Source organism: Anolis sagrei, chromosome 7 (assembly GCF_037176765.1).
Source record: "Anolis sagrei isolate rAnoSag1 chromosome 7, rAnoSag1.mat, whole genome shotgun sequence".
NCBI lineage: Eukaryota > Metazoa > Chordata > Lepidosauria > Squamata > Dactyloidae > Anolis > Anolis sagrei.
In genome coordinates, this window is record NC_090027.1 from 22784092 (window position 1) to 22800235 (window position 16144).

At 45.0% G+C, this 16144-nt stretch overlaps 1 protein-coding gene across 1 annotated transcript in view; it reads left to right on the forward strand.

The window, feature by feature from the left end:
- KANSL3 (KAT8 regulatory NSL complex subunit 3) overlaps positions 1-14469 on the forward strand; it is a 38587-nt gene extending 24118 nt beyond the window's left edge. The window contains exons 16-22 of the mRNA XM_060787728.2: positions 1273-1357; positions 2565-2722; positions 4886-5004; positions 8034-8250; positions 8643-8785; positions 9490-9646; positions 13777-14469. Coding sequence (XP_060643711.2) covers positions 1273-1357; positions 2565-2722; positions 4886-5004; positions 8034-8250; positions 8643-8785; positions 9490-9646; positions 13777-14276 — 1379 coding nt within the window. The 3' untranslated portion in view covers positions 14277-14469. The remainder of the gene's footprint in view (positions 1-1272; positions 1358-2564; positions 2723-4885; positions 5005-8033; positions 8251-8642; positions 8786-9489; positions 9647-13776) is intronic.
- The last annotated feature ends 1675 nt before the right edge of the window (positions 14470-16144 follow it).

Here is a 16144-nt window from a genome sequence, read left to right on the forward strand (position 1 = left end):
AAACCCTTCCAGTAGTTTCTGTTGGTCATGGGAGTTCAGTGTGCCAAGTTTGGTTCAATTCCATTTTTGGAGAAGTTCAGAATTATCTTTGATTGTAGGTGAACTATAAATCCCAGCAGCTACAACTCTCAAGTGACAAAATCATACACCCCCGCCATCCCCACCAGTATTCAAATTTGGGCATATTGGGTATTTGTGCCAAATTTGGTCCAGTTAATGAAAATACATCCTGCATACCAAATATTGACATTACAACTCATAACAATAGCAAAATTACAGTTCTGAAGTAGCATAAAAAATAATGTTATGGTTGGGGGTCACCACAAAATGAGGAACTATATTAAGGAGTCATAGAGAGACACCCAACGCTTCCATCAGTTCTTCAACTGGCAGGAACCGCCATCTCTAATCCTTTCCTAGGTATGAAGCTAGCCAAGGCTTTGGGATAGGCTCCTGATTGTACCCTTCCACCAATAGTCCTTTGTGTGAAACAGGACCCCATTGAGCACACTGAGTCCCAGAGACTTCCAAAGCTGCCAAATCTTATACTTTTCACGTATCCTCCTCCCCCCACCCCCCTTTGGCTATTTCAACAGCAGACTCCACATTCAGACTAATCCATCTTCTATTGCAAGCATAAATTTACCAGCTTTGAAAGTCTCTGTATTTTTATTTGTACATCTTAATCACCCAAATTTTATTTCTCTTCACAGAAATATATGAAATACAGAAGTAAACTTGAACCAAACCAAGAGTTCCCTCTTACCTTACCTGGACAGGAGGAATATGCAAGACAGATTTCCATTTGTATCCAAAAGAAATGAAAACAGAACAAACAAAAAAAACCTCCAATAAAAACATTATTTTTTTAACTCGCTTCCGTTCCTGTGTATTTTCTAAAGCCTTTAGGAGGATAAGACAGATTGAGATGCGTCCTGTTCTGAACAAAAGAGAGAGTGAGGCCTAGAGAGGTAGACCGAAAAGACAAGGCAGAAATAGTAGCATAAGTGAAAGGAGCAAAGCGGAGTCGGATGGTTCCTTGGAGCCTGGCTTCCCCCTGCTTTGGAGACAGACCCCTGACCCAATCGAGAAAATTGCCCTTTTATTTTCCTCTCCAACCCCTTCAAAGGAATCCATTGCATTGCTATGGCATTTGAGTCAGCTTAGGTGGAAGGGTGCTACTTAGTCTTTCTGCCATATTTTTGGAAATAGCGGCCTTTTAGCCTTGTCTAGGGAATTGCGATGCCTCTCACGGCCTCTTTTGTTTTGCAGTGGCTGCAGGGAAGCCCCTCGCTGTGACTCTGGGGCCAACTGTGGCTGGAGCGAAAGAGGCAACGGGACTCCTGGCTGCTTCCAAGTGAGTTGCCCACATTTCGAATGCCATGTTCCAGACCAAAGCTAGGATCTTGTCCCTCATTCGCTGTCGTTCCAGGCTTCCAGAAGGCTCTGTTCAGTGCCAGACACTGGTTCTGCTCAAGCTACGAGTTGCACTTCAAGAGTGATGGGCTACAGTTTATTTATTCTTATTTATTTACTAGCTGTCCCCTGCCACATGTTGCTGTGGCCCAGTCTGTTGATCTGGAAAATAATGAGAAAGTGTTGGTTTCTAATATATGTAATTTTTTATGCTTATGGATAAACAGTACTTGTTGCTGTTTTTTTTCAGTGTTGATGTGGAGAGTATCTGGTTTGCCCACCCTGGAACATGCAAGATATCATTGTTCTTCTTTAAGGGTCCCTTTCAAATCTATGATATTATATCTGTTTGTGTGTGAATCATATCTATCTATCTATCTATTTATATCTATGGCTGGATGGCTCTTTGTCAGGAGGACTTTGATTACGTTTTCTTGCCCTGCTGAAGGGAGTTGGACTGGATGGCCTTGAGTATTTTCTGTTGGTCATGGGGGTTCTGTGTGGGAAGTTTAGCCCAATTCTATCATTGGTGGGATTCAGAATGGTCTTTGATTGTAGGTGAACTATAAATCCCAGCAACTACAACTTGCTAATGTCAAGGTCTATTTTCCCTAAACTCCATTTGGGCATATTGAGGATTCATGCCAAGTTTGGTCCAGATCCATCATCGTTTGAGTCAATGGTGCATCCTGGATGTAGGTGAACTACAACTCCAAAACTCAAGGTCAATGCCCACCAAACCCTTTCAGTATTTTCTGTTGGACAGGGGAGTCCTGTGTGCCAAGTTTAGTTCAATTCCATCACTGGTGGAGTTCAGAATGCTCTTTGATGATAGGTGAACTATAAATCCCAGCTACTCCAACTGCCAAATGACAAAATCATAATTTTTAGTGATGGCCACTCCTTGTGTTGTGAGATGTTTTGTTGCCAAATTTGGTGTGATTTCGTTCATTGGTTCTTTTGTTTTTAAGGTACTCATTATGCACAGAGCATTTATATATATATATAGATTACTATATTGTTGCTGGGGGTGGTGGGCTCCCAACTGATAGCACGGGAAACATGGTGGAACTGTGTCTTCCTAGCTTCCCCCTCTTCACTCTGGCTCCTGGGTCTTACATTATGCTTTTTTGCTTCTGAACCCGCAGAGCGACCTCTTCGGCGGAGAGCCTCTCCCTCGGCCCAGGCCCTACAGCCACCCTCCCCAGCAGCGCAGCCCCCAGTGCCTTCCATGCCCTGCAGAGCAGGCTGGTGGCTGGCGCTACTCATGGTCTCCCAGCCCAAAGCAGCAACAACACCCTCCAAGGTAAGGGCTCCATACTAAAAAAGGCTGAGATTTGAAAAGTGAATTTTACCAGAAGTTTTAAGAATGGATTACAGAAGAGTGTGGAAAGAGTGAGAAGAGAGTGACAAGGAGTGAAGGAATTGGAAAGAGAGAAGCATTGCCAAGCATCAGGAAAAGATGTTTATCTCCCTCGGGGGGAGATAAAGTGGGGTATTGATCTATACGCTTAATAAAAGTGTAAATCTGTATGGGTATATGTGGCTGGGGTGTCCCCTTACACAGACAAGCTCCTTCCTCCACAAACAACTATAGCTCCCACAACTTTGAAGACATCAAAGGCCCTTCCTTCAGTGACATTGCAGGTTATAGTGAGCGCCATGAACATGTTGAAGAGCCCCCCCAATGTCCTCCACAAACACCATACTGCCCACCACTCAAGTGAAAGCTTTCATGCGGGGACAATTTCATCCTAGATTTTATGTATTTCCCTCCACCACAGACATCCCAGTGTTTCTGACTCTCTCCATTGGCATGGAATTTACATGACCCCGCCCACTGCCTCTCCCTTAACTCTTTCCTATTCTTTTCTATGGCACACAGCAAACAGAGGAATTGATCAGCAACTGAGCATACTAAAGAGGTTTGGGGAGAATTCACCATGATTTATAGGAGTTTTAGGCACTAGGAAAGTTAGGGAATGTCTTTTGTCTATCTACCTGCATACTCAAGATAAGGTTTCCCTTTTTTGTACCTTATCAGAGCATTATCCTGTGTGTTTTCTCTCGTGTATACTCCTAGCAATGCTACAGTGCACTCTGCTATAGATCCCAAATATCACTGCAAGGCTAGCTCTCCGCCCAGATTCTCTTCTCCAAATTCAAGGTGCAGGTCATGACCTATAAAGCCCTGAACGGTTTGGGCCCTGCCTATCTCCGTGATCGCATCTCCTTCTATGAACCAGTGCAAACTCTAAGATCTTCCAGGGAGGCCCTCCTCTTGGTCCCACTACTGTCTCAAGCATGGTTGGTGGGGATGAGAGAGAAAGCCTTCTCAGTGGTGGCCCCCATCTATGGAATGCCCTTCCAAGGGAAATAAGACAGGCCCCATCCCTCCCCTCCTTTCGTAAGAGCTTGAAGACCTGGTGGTTTCAACAAGCCTTTGAAAATGACCAGTTCTAACTCAGCCCTACACATTGTAGAATACGGCCTTATTCTTCCTACCAATTACCCAGATTCTTTCCTCTAATCGGCCCCGGAATGAACAGACACAGACCCATACCCAATATTATTGTTGCCTGCCATAACATTGCACTTAATTCCCGGCCCCCCTAGAATTTTTGGGCTTGCACAAATCTTGGCCCGGCCTTTTAAATTTTTAAATTGCCTTGAACAGGCAGGATTACTTTTAATATATGTGTGTTATGGTGACAATTTTTATGCTTCTACTCCCTCTTTCCTTCCTTCCTTCCTTCCCGTGTTTCTTTCTCTTCTTCCTTCCTTCTCTATCTCTTTCCTTCCTTCCCCCTTTTTCTTTCTCTTCTGCTCTTTTCTTCCTTCTCTCTTTCCTTCTTTCCTTCTCTCCCTCTTTCTCTACATCTTCCCCCTTCCTTTGCTCCCTCTTTCTTTCCTTCCTTCTTTCCCTTTTTTCTTTCCTTCTCTAACTTTCCTTCCTTCCCCCTTTGTCTTTCCCTCCCTCTTTCTCCTTTCTTCCTTCTCTACCTCTTTCCTTCCTTCTCTCTTTGCTCCCATGCTTCCTTCTCCCTTTTCTTCTTTCTTTGCTTCTTTCTTTCTTTCTTTTCCTTCCCTTCCCTCCCTCTTTCTTCCTTTTTTCTGTATTGTCATGTAGCTTTTGGGGGCTTTTAAAGTCCCTTCTGCAGTGTTTTTCAGTGTTTTCTTGAGTGAAGGACATACATTGGGTTGTTAGGTGTCTTGTGTCCAAATTTGGTGTCAATTCCCCCAGTGGTTTTTGAGTTCTGTTAATCCCACAAACGAACATTACATTTTTATTTATATAGATTTTTTTTGTCATCGTGTCAATCTTTTGGTTATGTTGTTTTTTACATTGTATGTTTTGCGATGTTACCTGGGAATCTCTCTGAGTCCCCTCGGGGAGATGGAGCGGTATATAAATAAAGTATTATTATTATTATTATTATTATTATTATTATTATTATTCTCTCTTTAGGGGCAGCCTCTGCCAGCAGCCTCCTCCAGGGCTTGAGCTTCAGCCTCCAGGATATCCGCACCAAGCCGACCTCTGCAGCCGTCGCCAGCGTTGCCTCAGCGGCAGGCCCTCTGGGACAGGTAGGGGCCTGGCAGCAAGGTCTGTGGATGGGGTCCAACAGATAGGGAAAGGCACAGGCACTACTAAGCTTTGTGTTTTCCCCCTTCTTCCTGCTTGCCTCTCTTCCCCCCTCATCTAAGGGTTGGCTATGTCTGACTGCAAATGTCCAGTGAGCTGAGCTCCATTTCTCTGAGCCATAAAACAATGACTGGATAGATGTTTACTTAGAGAGATAAGAATCCATGACATCCAATGGGTTTTTTATCTGATGTCCTTTTGGAGAACATTAACTAGTCCATAGAATCGTATAGATCAAAGAGACCACATGGGCCATCCAGTCCAACACCAGGCAGGAATCATAGAATCATAGAGTTGGAAGAGACCTCATGGGCCATCCAGTCCAACCCCATTCTGCCAAGAAGCAGGAATATTGCATTCAAATCCCCCCTGACAGATGGCCATCCAGCCCCTGTTTAAAAGCTTCCAAAGAAGGAGCCTCCACCACACTCCGGGGCAGAGAGTTCCACTGTTGAACGGCTCTCACAGTCAGGAAGTTCTTCCTCATGTTCAGATGGAATCTCCTTTTTTTTAGTTTGAAGCCATTGTTCCGCGTCCTAGTCTCCAAGGAAGCGGAAAACAAGCTTGCTCCCTCCTCCCTGTGGCTTCCTCTCACATATTTATACAAGGCTATCATATCTCCTCTCAGCCTTCTCTTCTTCAGGCTAAACATGCCCAGCTCCTTAAGCCGCTCCTCATAGGGCTTGTTCTCCAGACCCTTGATCATTTTAGTCGCCCTCCTCTGGACACATTCCAGCTTGTCAATATCTTTCTTGAATTGTGGTGCCCAGAATTGGACCCAATATTCCAGGTGTGGTCTAACCAGAGCAGAATAGAGGAGTAGCATTACTTCCCTAGTAAGCACAGCCAAAGCCCTCCTGGGAGATGGTCATCCTGTCTGTTTCAAAGCCTTCAGAGAAGTAGCCCCCATCTGACTCCAAGGCAGAGAGTCTGTTGGTTGAACAGGTATGATGGTGTCAGGAAGTTCTGTCAGAAATATTAAAAATTAGCTAGGTATTTTTAATTACAAAAATGTGATTCAAGCACTGAAAGGCTTAAATGGATACAATGACTCAGGAAAAGCTGCAATTCCGTTTAAGTAGGTGTGCCTATAGCTTAGTAGCCCTCAGTCTGTGAGAGGCATCTGTGGAAGAAGGGCCTCAGTGTGTTAGTAGGACTCATTATGAGAAGGCCTCAATGTTAGTTTGTCTCAGAAGAAAAAAGCCCTCAGTATGAGAAGGCCTCAGTGTGAGAGAGTCCTCCGGGTGAGAAAGGCCTTAGTGTTAGTAGGCCTGGTGTGAGAAGCTTCATGAGGAAGCTCCAGTGTGAAGTCTCGGCCTAGTAGTTATTTCCCTGTTTGCTTTCATTCCTGCGGACTGTTCCATTTTGCTTAGTTTAGGGGAGAAGCTTAGGTTCCCCCTAGAGGCCGAGCTCGGTTGGTGCAGCCCATTCTGATTCAGAGCCAGAATGGGCTGTTGAAAGAACCTTTTATCCCATTCTTTTTGGTTATAGCTTACAGTTGGTTGCCAGAAAGTGTCTGGTCTGGCTTGCAGTCCGAACAGGCCATCCTTAGCACATACATGCCCCAGAGATCACAGATATACATGCAATAGTTAACAGACATATTTGCCTTAGAGTTTATATAATTATAGTTATATTTGCCTTAGAGTTTATAGTATATGTAATAAAGAATAGTTATATTTGCCTCATAGAATAGTTATAGCCATACATGCCCCATAGATTATAGATTTATACATGCCTTAAAGATTATTTAAACTCCACAATTCACCACAATTCAAGAGAGATATTGACAAGCTGGAATGTGTCCAGAGGAGGGCGACTAAAATGATCAAGGGTCTGGAGAACAAGCCCTATGAGGAGCGGCTTAAGGAGCTGGGCATGTTTAGCCTGAAGAAGAGAAGGCTGAGAGGAGATATGATAGCCATGTATAAATATGTGAGAGGAAATCACAGGGAGGAGGGAGCAAGCTTGTTTTCTGCTTCCCTGGAGACTAGGACGTGGAACAATGGCTTCAAACTATAAGAAAGGAGATTCCACCTGAACATGAGGAAGAACTTCCTGACTGTGAGAGCCGTTCAGCAGTGGAACTCTCTGCCCCGGAGTGTGGTGGAGGCTCCTTCTTTGGAAGCTTTTAAACAGAGGCTGGATGACCATCTGTCAGGGGTGATTTGAATGCAATATTCCTGCTTCTTGGCAGGGGGTTGGACTGGATGGCCCATGAGGTCTCTTCCAATTCTTTGATTCTATGATTCTATGATTCTATTATACATGCCCCAGAGTTCATAGACAATACATGCCATAGTTTATAGTTATATATGCCATAGTTAATAGCCATACACGCGTTAGAGTTTATAGATTATAGAATATGCCATAGTTAGTAGTTATATTTACCTCATAGAAATTATAGTTGTTACCTCAGAGTTTATATTTCACTAATCAGACTACACCTCTGTATACATTGTTTTGTTTCACCCTGTTTATTTAGTAAACTTCATTAGTAATTTTTAGTCTTGTCTCTAGTGTTTTATTTTGAGGTATTAAAGTAATTTAGGGCATACCGATAGTCACTGGGAAAATAGCCAGACACATTTAGTTTCCCCTTAATCTTCCTGGTGTGCCATCATATCCAGTGTGAAGGTTGCTGTGTGTAAAAACCTACTGTGTGAAGCTTCTGTGTAACTTCGGTGTGAGAGGAAGCTCTATGAGAGCAAAGCTGTTTATCTTCATGAGAAAGAAGCCCAGCATGGAAGCAAAGAAGGAAGTATAAAGAACTTTATTTGTGTTATGCTGCTGATAACTTACTCAGCTGTAAATTTATGAGGATGGTCTTTTGTTAGTAAGCCCACTCACCCAACAAGTTCTTCCTAATTAATGTTCAGGTGGAATCTCCTATGGAGAGAGTGAGTGTCCTCCTGCCAAGGGAGGGGTTGAACCTGTCTTGCCATGATCTCTTCCTTCTCCTCCTCTGCAGACCCCTGGCCTGAAGGCCTCCGCTCCGCTCCAGGGCCTGGGCTCCATGGCCACCAGCACTGCCGGCACCATTGTCCGCACCATCCCTGTGGCCACTTCCCTCGGGGCCTCAGCCGGCGGGAAGCCCACCACCATCCACCAGCTCCTGGCCAATGGAGGGCTGGCCAAACTGGCAAGCAGCCTCCCCGGATTGGCTCACATCTCAGGCCAGGGCTCAGGTCAGGAAGTGGACAAAGTTTTTGGGGTGGGGGCGGCATCAGAAGGGCAGTTTGCAAACAGAACCAGTATCAATGTATTGTTGAAGGCTTACGTGGCTGGAATCACTGGGTTGTTGTAGGTTTTTCGGGCTATATGGCCATGTTCTAGAGGCATTTTCTCCTGACTTTTCATCTGCATCTATGGCAAGCATCCTCAGAAGTAGTGAGGATACTTGCCATAGATGCAGGCGAAACGTCAGGAGAAAATGTCTCTAGAACATGACTATATGGCCCGAAAAAACCTACAACAACCCAGAACCAGTATCCATCTTATGGCCGCTGCTCCTTCAGTGCAATTGCCTCAATCGGGCTGAGCAGCAATCCTTTCTTTCCCCCTCCCTCTTCTCTATCAGGCCTCAAAGCCCCCACTACCATCACAGTGACCCTTCGGGGCCAGGCCAGTCGCCTCTCCACCCTCAGCCAGGCGGCCATCGGAGCGGCACAGACTCTGTCGGAAGAGCCGTCCCCACAGCCGCTCCTGCTGCCCGCTGCACAGGTAATGCTGGATGCTGGGCTCTCAGGTGAGCACCAGGGGAATGGGCAGGGAATGGAGGCTTTCTGCTCGTTTGTGCCCGTTTCTGCCAAGCCTCCGGCACCCTTCTGGGCCTTTGGCACTGTTTGAATGCCACTAGGGTCACTTACTTACTTATTTAGGTGATCCCTCATAGTCCGAGGATGATGGTCCTCCAAGTGTAGTGTCCTGGCGGTGGGTCTGCAGGTGACTGTGGAGCCCTATTCTTGATCTGCATCTTCTCCCACAGTGAGGGCATTGGTTTCCAGATGGAAGGTGGTCCCAGTCGGGGTTGGCTTGACACGCCTTCCTCTTAGCATGTTTCTCTCTTTCACCCTCCATTCGTGCTGCTTCAAACTCTACAGCACTGCTGGTCACAGCTGACCTCCAACTGGAGCGCTCAAGGGCCAGGCCTTCCTAGTTCTCAATGTCTATGCCAGACTTTTTAAGTTTGGCTTTGAGCCCCCCTTTAAATCTCTTCTCCTGTCCTTAACTTTTGTATCCTGTTTGGTTTTGGATGCTTTGCTGTATATTTTAGGGTACTTTCCCTAACAAAATCATTGTCCTCAGGCCACTTTCAGAAGTTCTGTACCTCTCCTTTTTTGACCGTCGGTCATATTATTGCCATGCTTTTTGAGAATATTCTGGTCGGAAATTATAGTATCCACCTCCTTTCCCACTGGTTTCAGGTTGCTGATAGTTTACCTGGGAACTTGAACAGCCACGCATCTGGCTCTGCTGCTGCTCCTGGAAAACTTTTGTCCCAGATGGACCTTGGCAAGGCCCCTTCTGCTCCGGAGGCCCCTTCTGCAGACACTGTCTCCCAGGCCACTTTGCAAGCCACAGGTGAGAAGCACTTTTCTAGCACAGCTTCCTCCCCCAACAGGAAATTCCTTTAGGTGAATGTGAGTTGCTAAAACAGACATATGGGAATCATGTGGCCCTCCAGAGTCTTGTTTCACTGCAATTCCCAGCATTCCCTACTATTGGCTATGCTGTTGAGAAGGCTGTTGGGAGTTGTGTATTCCTTTGATTGCTAGAGGTCAGACTGCTCCAGCTTCAAGATGGCAAAAAAGGTCATCCTGAGGGTCTTCTTGGTGTTGGCCCCCCGACTCTGGAACTCACTTCCCAAGGGCATCAGACATGCCCCAACTCTGACAGTCTTTAGGAGGAGCCTGAAAACGTGGTTGTTCCAGTGTGCCCTCCCAGAATAAGGAAAGCCCTCAGTAATATGCCCTCAAAATGCACTTTACCACTGATTTAGGACTGACTGCGTTCCCTCGTCTCTTTTTGAAAACCCTATACCAGTTATATCCTACCTTGTTCGTGCCCGGCGTTATTTTTAAATTTTAAATTATTACATTTGGCCCGGCCATTGGTTTTTAAATGCTTGCATGTTACTGGTTTTTTTTTTGTTTTTGTTTATGTGATTTATTTTAATTGTATTGTATTGCATTGTTTTGTTATTGCTTTATTATTGATGTATTGTGGGCTTGGCCTCATATAAGCCGCACCGAGTCCCTTGGGGAGATGGTAGCGGGGTATAAAAGTATTATTATTATTATTATTATTATTATTATTATTATTAAGAGTGTACAGGCAGTCCTCAAGTTACAAACAAGAGAGGTTCTGTAGGTTTGTTCTTAAGTTGAATTTGTATGAGTCAGAATGTGTACATTTTTTAATTTAATGCCAGATATATATAATCGGGTGAAAGGGAAGGGTGAAAGTAAGGTTACAAGGCACGTCGCTTTCACAGAGAATTTTAACAGGGAAAGTTGGTATCACTGCCATGTAGTGGGAAGCCAGTGGAAATGAACGAGCAGTGCCAGTCATCAGTAGCTCATCAACTGGCGTTGTGGTGAAGGTTAGAGATGAGCGTCCTTATTCCGTTTCCCTCCAAGGACAAAGCTGGCACTGTAATATGCTACCTAAATGCTAAGGGCATGAACACCGCTGCAGTTCATCACAAAATCGTTTCAGTTTATGGAGAGGACGTAATGTCAAAGCAGCATGTGACAAAATGGGTATGGAATATATTATGAGACCACGAAGAAAGTTCGCAGAGCCATCCAAATCCATGCAGCACAAGAGTTGTGGACTTCATTGGGTTGGGATGTTTGAAGCCATCCCTCTCACAGCCCCGATCTCACACCCAGTGACTATCACTTGTTCACTCAATTGAAGGAACACTTGAGTGGAAAACACTTTTCCGACGATAACGAGGTGAAAATTGAAGTGACGAACTAGCTCAAAAAGGCAGAGAGAAACTTCTGACATAGGCATCAAAAACCCGTCCCATGGATGACAAAATGTATTGTACTGAATGGTGATTATGTGGAAAAATAATGTAAATACCTATGCTACATTCCATGTAAGTTTTATTAATATACTTACATGAGCTCCGGTTATCCGACTTGTGGTTATCCAACAAACACTCTATATTATCCAATGCCTTTGCCACCCTCCCTGCCCTCGCTCCCTCGCCCTTTCCTCCATCGTTCGCTCACTGGAATGATGAAAAATCTTTATTGTATTGTTAACAACTATTTGTAATACATTTATCTTTACATTGCTTTAGTTTCAATACATTTTTTCTTTCCACCCCTGAACCCTCCCCCCGTTGACAAGTTGGTCCTTCTTCCTTTATTCGAGCCATCGTTGTATTCTATCTAGTTTTTTTCCCAATGATCGTCTTCTGGTTTAGCTTCTTGTATCCAATTTTTAAAGGGTGACCATATTTCTTTGATTTCCTTCTGCTTTTCTGTCCATAGTTTTTCATTTCTTATAATGTCCATAATTTCCAATTGGACTTATTCCCACACATATTCATACCATTTTCCCAGGGTCCATTTCTTTTTTTCTTTCCACCCCCAGGCAATCACAGCATGTGCTGCTCTAAACATCATCATAACTAACTTTTGTTCATGTGTTTTTATTTTACTATCCCCACAAATCCCTTTTAAAAGAATCTCCATATTTAATTTTTTAAAATTTTTTTGTATATAATACAATTTTCATCAAGATCAAAAACCCGTGGGACTTTTGTGTCTCCTTACATTCCCACCATAGATGCGAGTACCAGGCTTCTCTACTCCCACAGTGCCAACATTTCGGATTTAGACCCTGGATCATATGAGCCAATTGAATCCGGGTCATATACCATTTTGTTATTACTTTCTGCTCCAGATCCCTATATTTTTCTATCTTTATTTTATTTATTCCATTCCTTATTCTATCTATTTTTTCTTTCCCTTTTACTCCTTCCTTTTCCCATCTATTTTCCATCCTTTTATAAATAAATTCCCTGTCTTCTAACATTCTTCCATATATTTTACCTAACCCTTTTTGCTATTCACTAGATCTTTCTTTCAATATTCTGTCTATTATATTTTCGCCCATATTACTTTCTTCCTTTTTTATTTGTTCCCAAATGCCTCTTAATATTAATATTAGCCTAAATCTTTCTTCCCCTAAATTTTCTAGCTGACTCCATTCCATTAATACATCTTTTTCATTATATAAATCCTTTATTTTATAATATCCCAACTGTTTCAGTTTCTTTATAACGCTCTTATCCTCTTTGTTCCTCAAACTCCCTATTGGGGCTTCCTTTGAGAAAAATGGCATCCATTTTTTCTTCCATTTCTCCCATATTTTTAAAGCTATTTTCCTTGGACCTATTGTTTTCCCTATCACCTCTTTTAGTTTTTGTGTGAAGATTCCATATTCACTTTGACCTTTGTTTACTTCATTTTCTCTTTCCATTTCACTTGATTTTCTTCTTCTAGTTCCAAAATTGCCTTCAATTGAAATGGGAGGGCGCGTGAGTGAGCGAGCGAAGGTGGCAAGGGTAGCAGCAGTGGCAAAAGCAGGAGCCTGGCCATCTCTTCCAGGCTCCTGCTCCTGCTCCTGCTTCTGCCTTTGCAGCCCTCCCTCACTCACTCACCCACCCTCACTCGCTACTCACCAGGCCACATCCCGGTGGCAGAATCCAGGACTTGGCCCGGTCAATAGCAAAAGAAGACAGATGAGCAAGGGAGGGAAAGCTGCAAAGGCAGAAGCAACGGCAGAAGCAGGAGTCTGGAAGAGGTGGCCAGGCTCCTGTTTCTCCCACCACCACTGCCCTTGCCACCCTCGCTCGCTCACTCATTTGCCCTCCCGTGCTTGCTCACTAACTGGCTGGATCCTGGCAGCAGAACCAAAACTCGGCCCGGTGAGTAGCAAGTGAGGGGGAGTGGGTAAGCGAGCGAGAAGAGTGGCAAAGAGTCCAACATGTTTGTGTATCTGACATTCTGCTGGCCCATTTATGACAGATAACTGAAACTCTACTGCTGGGGTCCTCACACTTTTTAAACAGAGGGCCAGCTCACAGTCCCTCAAACTGTTGGAGGGCCGGATTATAATTTGAAAGAAACATGAACGACTTCCTATGCACACTGCACATATCTTATTTGTAGTGCAAAAACACTGAAAAACAATACGATAATTAAAATGAAGAACAATTTTAACATATATAAACTTATTAGTATTTCAATGGGAAGTGTGGGACTACTTTTGGCTGATGAGATAGGATTGTTGTTGTTGTGTGCTTTCAAGTCATTTCAGACTTAGGTTGACCCTCAGCGAGGGCCAGGTAAATGACCTTAGAGGACCTCTGCTCTACTGTATTCTTCTTTTTTTTTTGTATTTTAAAAAAATCTTGTAGCCTTTATTTCCAGATAATCCTTGTATGTATTTTAATTTATAGTTCCTTATTCCTTCCCAGTCCTCTATTTTGCAATTTCAATCCCGTTCTTAATTAGAAGTTAGATGTTTGTAACTTGAGGAACTCCCTGTATATATAGTTGAAACTGTGCATTTCTTTTGGAAGCACGTTGATGCACTGCATGAAGGCCACAGAATGAGGGGGGGGGGGGGCAGAGACCACCTCAGCCCCATTTGAGACCTCTTCCCTTGTCTTCCTCCTCCTTTAGTGACCACCTCGAGCCCCATGAAGACCCTCTATGTGATGTCGGATGCCAAGCTGTCTGCGCTGACCAAGTCAGTCATGGCCGAAGCGGCTTCCAGCCCCCTGAAATCTGCAGCTCTTCAGACCCCCTCCTCTTCTTCCCCGTCCGTGACTTTTGCCCCTTCGACAGTAGCCAGTGCGTCCGGCAACTTGGGCCCCGTCCTGCAGACCACCTCCAAGACGGTGTTCCTGACCTCTGCGCTGGCAGCCATGAAGGGGGGCAGGGGGGAAAAAGCTGCACCAGCCAAAGGTCACCACTCCCATGTGCTGGGGCCGACAGAAGCCCTGGGCAGGGTGCCCTCCGTGGTGGACGACGGGACCAGCACCATCCTGCACACCCGGGAGGGCCTCCCCAGTAGACACTTGCTCCCTGCCGCCGGAGCCACCCTCATCACGCTGGGCAGCGGCCTGGGCAGTTCCTCCATAATTGCCACTGCTGGGCCGGCCCTCGGCCACAAACCATAGCAGCGGCAGCACTACACATCCTAACCCGCTCCCCCAATATGAAGGCGTCCAAGTCATTTCCTTTGTGGAAGCGAGGCCAGGCTCCAGGGCAAAGAATGATGTCCTCACTCCTGCTTCCCCCCCCCCCCTTATGATGGATGCATCAACTTGTTTTGTTTGTCCCCATTTAATAAACTTATCTTTTGTTTGTGTACGCAAGGTCTCTTTTCATCATTGCCACAAAAAAAGAGAGAAAGGAAGAGGAACCTGCAGACATTTGGGTGCAATGTACAAGACCTCTGACAGGCAGAAAATGAAAGGTTTGGCTCCTAATGCAAGGGAGAGAAGTGCTGTCACAACATCACAGGCATCAATTGGTCCAAATGGTTGACTTCTAAAATCAATCCAGTGTGACACTAGAGCAGTGTTTCTCAACTTCCCCAATGCCATAACCCCTTAACACAGCTCCTCATGTTGTGGTGACCACCCATCCATAAAAGTATTTTTGTTGCTACTTCATAACTGTAATTTTGCTACTGTTATGAATCGTCATGTAAATATTTATTTATTTATAATTCAAACTTATAGGCCGCCACTCCCCTGGGGCTCGGAGCAGCTTACAAGAACAGGCTAAAATCTAACACAATTTAAAAACAATTTAAAACAACAATGTCAGAGATCAAAGGCCTGTCGAAACAGTTATGTCTTCCATGCCCTGCGGAAACCTGATAGGTCCCGCAAGGCACGGACTTCAGGTGGCAGAGTATTCCAGAGTGATGGTGCCACTGCTGTGAAGACTCTGCGTCTGGTTGCTGTTAGAAGCAAGGTCTTGACACTGGGAATTTCCAATAGATCTTGGTCCTCAGAACGGAGGGATCTCTGGGGTTGGTAGGGGGTGAGGCGGTCCCTCAGGAACATTGGCCCCAGACCATGCAAGGCCTCAAAGGTGAGTACCATCACTTTGAAAGTGATCCGGTGCTCAATTGGTAACCAATGCAGCTGCAGTAAGATTGGCGTTATGTGGCATCTCTTCGGAATTCCTGCAAGAAGCCGAGCAGCTGCATTTTGTACCAACTTGAGCTTCCGGATCACCGACAGAAAAAGGCCAATGTAGAGGGCGTTACAGTAGTCCAATCTTGAGATGATCGTAGCCTGGATCACCGTAGCTAGATCGTCCCTGGACAGATAGGGGGCCAGTCGTCTAGCCTGCTACAGATGAAAAAAGGCGGTTCTGCTAACGGCGGAGACCTGGGCTTCCATCGTCAGCAGAGGGTCCAAAACGACTCCCAGACTCTTTACCAATGATGACGGGCGTAGCGCCTCGCCATCCAGGGTAGGCAGCTGGATATCCCCACTGCCCGGTTGACCCAGCCATAGGATCTCCATCTTTGCTGGATTCACCCTCAACCTGCTGGCACGCAGCCATCCAGTAACAGCCTCGAGGCACTGATGGAAACAATCGGCCTTCCATCTTCAGCACAAGCTGAGTGTCATCAGCATACTGGTAACACTCCAGCCCAAGATATCCGATACGCAGGATGTATTTTCATTTACTAGACAAATTGGCCACAAATACCTGACACGCCCAAATTTGAATACTGATGAGGTTGGTGGGGAATTGGTTTTGTCATTTGGGAGTTGTAGTTGCTGGGATTTATAGTTCACCTACAATCAAAGAGCATTCTGAACTCCACCAACTATGAAACTGAACCAAACTTGGCACAAAGAACTCCCATGACTAACAGAAATAATGGAAGGATTTGGTGGGCATTGACCTTGAGTTTGGGAGTTGTAGTCCAACTGCATCCAGAGAGCACTGTGGACTCAAACAATGATGGATCTGGACCAAACTTGGCACGAATCCTCAATATACCCACATGTGAAAACTG